The 5,206-nt window shown below is 48.6% G+C and overlaps 2 protein-coding genes across 2 annotated transcripts; both read left to right on the plus strand.

Annotated features, from left to right (window-relative positions):
• The first annotated feature begins 9 nt into the window (after positions 1–9).
• On the plus strand, positions 10–2,821 carry LOC144207238 (heterogeneous nuclear ribonucleoprotein A0-like). The gene is made up of 2 exons (XM_077732604.1): positions 10–1,133; positions 2,344–2,821. Exon 1 carries the CDS (start codon positions 91–93, stop codon positions 1,000–1,002), a length of 912 nt encoding a protein of 303 aa, XP_077588730.1. The 5' UTR covers positions 10–90; the 3' UTR covers positions 1,003–1,133; positions 2,344–2,821.
• A 599-nt stretch (positions 2,822–3,420) lies between these two features.
• Positions 3,421–5,054, plus strand: LOC144207237 (heterogeneous nuclear ribonucleoprotein A0-like). Its single transcript, XM_077732602.1, has one exon. It carries the CDS (start codon positions 3,496–3,498, stop codon positions 4,489–4,491), a length of 996 nt encoding a protein of 331 aa, XP_077588728.1. The 5' UTR covers positions 3,421–3,495; the 3' UTR covers positions 4,492–5,054.
• The last annotated feature ends 152 nt before the right edge of the window (positions 5,055–5,206 follow it).

The raw sequence follows: 5,206 nt of genomic DNA on the forward strand, positions 1-5,206 counted from the left end.
GTATAAATGTAACTGCGTCGCTTTATTCGGCCACCATTTTGAGATAGAGCGCGGCTGAGTCTTTCCATATCTGCCGACTCGATTCCAAACATGTCCGACCAGCTTTGCAAACTCTTCGTCGGTGGCCTCAACGTCGACACCGACGACTGCGGCCTCCGCGCGCACTTTGAGCAGTTCGGTTCCCTCACCGACTGCGTGGTGGTGGTCAACAAGCAGATTCAACGCTCCCGCTGCTTTGGTTTCGTCACCTACTCGACCCCCGAGGAGGCCGACGCCGCCATGGTCGCAAAGCCGCACATCGTTGACGGCAACACCGTTGAGGTGAAACGGGCCATGTCCCGGGAAGACGCCAACAAACCAGAAGCTCTCGCTAAGGTGAAGAAAATCTTCGTCGGTGGCCTCAAGGATGACATCGAAGAGAACGATCTCTCCGAGTATTTCTGCCAGTACGGCGAAATCGAAAAGTCCGAGGTGATCTCCGAGAAGGACTCGCAGAAGAAAAGAGGCTTTGGCTTCGTTTACTTCACGGACCACGACGCTGCCGACAAGGCCGTCGTCATTAAGTTCCACACTATTAACGGACATAAGGTGGAGGTGAAGAAAGCCCTCACCAAACAGGAAATGCAGGCGGCCAACCGGGGTGTCATGTCTCCGAGAGGCCGGTCCAGCCGAGGTATGAGGGGCAGCCAAAATGGCTACGGCGCCAGAGACTACGGTGGAAGCTACAGCTACGGAAATGGCGGCGGCGGTGGAGGGTACGGTGGGGGCTACGGGGGATACGCTGGACATTATGGGGGTGGTGGCTACGGCGAACAGGGAGGTTATGGTGGCGGCAATGGCTACAGCGACTTCGGCAGCGGCTACGGCCAACATTCCTCCGGCTACGGTCCCATGAAAGGACCATTTGGTGGCGGCCAGCGGAATCCGGCTCCGTACGCCCGGGGAGGCGGCGGCGGTGGTGGTGGCGGCTACCCCAGGGGTGGCTACGGTGGCGGCTACTAAAGCATCAGGATGATCGTCCAGCTACCCTCCTGAATCCACCTCCCGGATTTGGACGTCAAAGTCAAAATTCTCTCACGGCGGGGGTCAAGCCCCCCACAAACAAAATGAAGACCTCGAAGCCCCCAAAACAGGTAGGAAGGTCACTTCCCCCAGAATGCCTGATTTCATAAAAATAGGACACTTAAACCTAAAAATAATGTACCATTACCCTGCGTTTAGGTGACGTTCGAATAAATAGACCCATTTTGCGTTCAGCCCTTGTTAACAAAACTGAATGTAGGCTTGTTTTTTTTATATGCTTATGAATATTTTTAGATGTCTTTTTTGGTTTCCAGTGTACGAGCGTGAGGAAATTGTTGGTTTCTCTTTGTAGCTGTTGTCACGAGGCCATTTTGTAACGTCTCACGTTTTGCCCTAAGTTAAGATGGCGGCAGACGCGCTGCTTTTGTTTCCTCCTCATTGTGCCCCGACACCACCGACACGCTTTTATTTGATCAGGCGTCTCGGCCTTAGAGGGACAATTTCTTGTTATTTCTCCCACTCCCATTTAGTCTGCTGTAGAGCAATATCTAAATGTTTGCTGTGTACTTTCATGTTCATGAGAAACCCAATTATTACTGTTTGAAGACTATTCTTCTGTATGTTCATTTTAAAATAAAAGGTTACACCACATAGCTTAGTTTTACTTTACTTATTCCTCAAGTTTATCCACAGGTCAGCTTTGTAGTTGCCAGACCTTTCCCCAGTTTTAAAGCCAGGTGGGTGTTAAAAATACGTCTGCCCACAGCCAATGCATGTAGGCTATGTAGGGTTTGACCATGTTATTTCTTTTAAAAAGAAGACAAATGTGATTTTATTTATGGACTATCACATCACTGGATATATTTATGTGGATCATTTTGCTCATTCCTCTTGATTATCCCTACATTTAGGTGTTCTTACTCGTATTCCAGTAGGCTATGCCAGCCAAAATAGCCGTAGCGGTTTTTGTAGGCTACATCAGGACCCTGTTGATTACCTGGGGTCGGTTGTGATAGAAGTCTGAAATATCTCTTTAGGATATCCACATCCAGCCAACTAGGTATGTAAAATCAACCTGTCTTATCTATGTGTTGGTCAACCATGTATGGAAACATTATATTATCCTAAATCCTCGCTAAACCTTATGTAAAAAGCCATTCTTAATTCGGTTCTAAGAGACTTGAGGGGCAGAGGATTCCAAATGTTGTTCCACCATTTCAAATTAACCATGACAACCAAGTTGGTGGTGTTCTGGTGTCTTCACTGACCAAACTTTAAAGTTGCACACAATCTCACCCGCTTTCTCTTTGTTCCCCCCAGGTCGCGATGGACTGAGGAGAAAGTCATCCCAAATGTGCCGGCGCGGGGACGATGTGGCGACTGCTCCATCGGTGCCTTCTCTTCTCAGGTTAAGTCTTGGAACTCTTCAGTATGGTAGTAATTTAGTCATAGTTGATGTCAATTAAAAAAGAAAAAAAAATCAAGTCTGGAATGTGCCATTTAACATGCTTGTGGGTTCATTGATGTATTTTTTCGATTAGTAAAAATGTCTACAATCTCGGAATCCATTTATTGTCATTGGGCAACAAATGCAATTTTAGAATAAAACATGTTATGGATGGTGCTGAACGAATTGCTGCTAATTTGATAAGGGCAACTTGATTTATGCAGTACTAAAGAAGATTTGGCTAAAATTGTGCCATGTTTCTTTTTACAGGATTTATGGCGCTAACAAGGTCTGACTGCTGTAATATACCTTGTGTTACTTTTTTTATTAAATATATTTTTAACAATACAATATTCTTGAGCCGTTATTTGCATGGGAAGTACTCTGTCATGAATTCATTGAGGGTTTGGTTCAATACATTGTGGCATATCTGGCATTAATGAATTGGAATGGAATGCTTTGATTTTTATATAACATAACCTCCAGAGAAATTCAGTTGGAAGAGTAGTAAATTAATGCAGTTTGATGCTTTGAAGCCTATTATAAAGGCTACAAGGAATGAATATAAGTCAATGCAATCATAAAGGCACTTTATATAAGATGTTGGCTTTGTAGAACCTGAAGTAATTATTTGCATGTTTGATTGACATTGCTAAATGGATGGGAGAATATCCGTTTTAAGATAGAGTAATTCAAAATGTGATAATTCCGTCCAAAAGCTTGACTTGTAAAAAAAAAAAGTGGAAAAACCTCAAGAGGTCCCTAGGACAAAATCGTAAATATACACTTAATCAGCAAAACAAACTTTCCATCGTCCTCGATTGTGAGATTTCCAACGCCACGCGAAGCCAGCGCGTAATGTGGTTGGCTCGTACACGCAGAGGAGGCGGTGCAGTTTTTCAAACGCACCAATAGCCGGTGGTAACGTTTTATGAAAGGCAGCAGTCAAACGGCCCGCCCTGCACGTCGCTCATTGAAGAAGGAGAGGGACGGTGTGTTGTACCTTCCTCCGAACAATTTCAGTCATGACGTCCAAACTAAAGCTCTTTGTTGGCGGACTCAATCCAGAAACGACGAACGAAGGCCTCCGCGGTCATTTCGAGCAATGGGGCGCGCTGAGCGACTCCGTGGTGGTGATGGACCCGGCGGAGTTCCGCTCCCGCGGCTTCGGCTTCATAACGTACACGACGCCGGAGGAGGCCGAAGCAGCAATGGCGTCCAAGCCACATGTCGTTGACGGTCGCAGCGTGGACCTCAAGTGGGCCGTGGCCCGGGAAGAGGCGAGCAAAACCGACGTGTCGTCCAATGTCAAGAAAATATTTGTCGGCGGCGTCAAGGACCACCTGAAGCCCGAGAACCTAAGCGAATACTTCTCCCAGTTCGGCGCGGTGGAGAAGGCCGAGATCATCTTCGACAAGATAACCGGCAGGAATCGCGGCTTCGGCTTTGTCTTCTTTGAGGAGAACGACTCAGCCTCCAAGGCGGCGATCACCAAGTTCCACACTATCATCGGCACCAAGGTGGAAGTCAAGCGGGCAATGAGCAAGCAGGAAATGTCCGGCGGAGGTAGAGGTGGAGGCGGCGGCCGGGGTCGCGGCAGAGGCATGCAGAGCAGCTACGGTGGCGGCGGCTACGGAGGAGGCGGTGGTGGAGGCTACGGAGGTGGCGGTGGCTACGGTGGCGGCGGCGCCAGCTACGGAGGTGGCGGCGGCGGTGGTTACGGAGCCGGCGCTGGTGGCGGCTACAGAACAGGCTACGACGGCGCGGACTACGGAGCTAGCGGCTACGGAGGCGGGGGCTACGGAGCAGGCGGCTATGGAGGAGGCTACGAAACCGGCATGCCTGGCAGCTATAGCAACGGGGACTTCGGGGAGGGCTACGGACAGCAGCAATCCGGCTACGGCGCGATGAAAGGAGGCAACTACTCCTCCTTCCGGAGCGGGGCCCCGTACAGCAGAGGTGGTGGCTACAGCCGGGGAGGAGGTGGAGGAGGAGGAGGCGGCTACGGAGGCGGCTATTAGAGTTCCCTCCACTTTTGATACGGCCACGGGAGGGAGGGGTAAGGGGATGGATGAGTCCGGCCTTTCAGAGAACTCTAATTCACGCCACCATGCTGGGGGCAGGGGGGGTCCCAATTGATCTTTTGAAGAAGGGAGAATTGTCACCCCCATCACCACCACCAAATGATGCATCCGACCCACCCCCCGTTACCCCTCCATCTGTCCCTCTTTTTCCTCTTCATGGACGCTACTACTATTTCGGAATTGTGAATTGTTGATTGAAAGAAATGTCATTTTGCTCTGTGTGCTACGGACAAGTTTGTCACTGCTTTTTTCCGACTCGATGACCCGTTTTGTTTTGGCCCCGAGTTATCCTTCAGGGATTAAAGCAAATTGTTAAATCGCTTTTCTTTTTTGGTGAATGGGGGTGGTCAGGGTGTGATTTCCTCCCCTTTCCAAAGCAAACAGTTAATTTTTTTCTCTACTCTGATTTCTTGTTTGTTTAGATTAAACTGTTTTGAACTCCTATTCAACACATCACTACGTTCTGGTTTTATTAAAGTTTTTAATTTTCAGAAATGAAACCTGAAGTCTAAAGTTTTTTTTTATGTTACCGTATGTGCAGTTCCACAAGTGCCCCACCGAGGACAGCATCGCTCTAAATTGGGAGCCATTTTGAATGAGGGTCCCAATCTCAATGTATGCTTGAGTTGAATTGGTGGCTAGCCAATCGCAG

This window comes from Stigmatopora nigra, chromosome 14, assembly GCF_051989575.1.
Source record: "Stigmatopora nigra isolate UIUO_SnigA chromosome 14, RoL_Snig_1.1, whole genome shotgun sequence".
NCBI classification, from domain to species: domain Eukaryota; kingdom Metazoa; phylum Chordata; class Actinopteri; order Syngnathiformes; family Syngnathidae; genus Stigmatopora; species Stigmatopora nigra.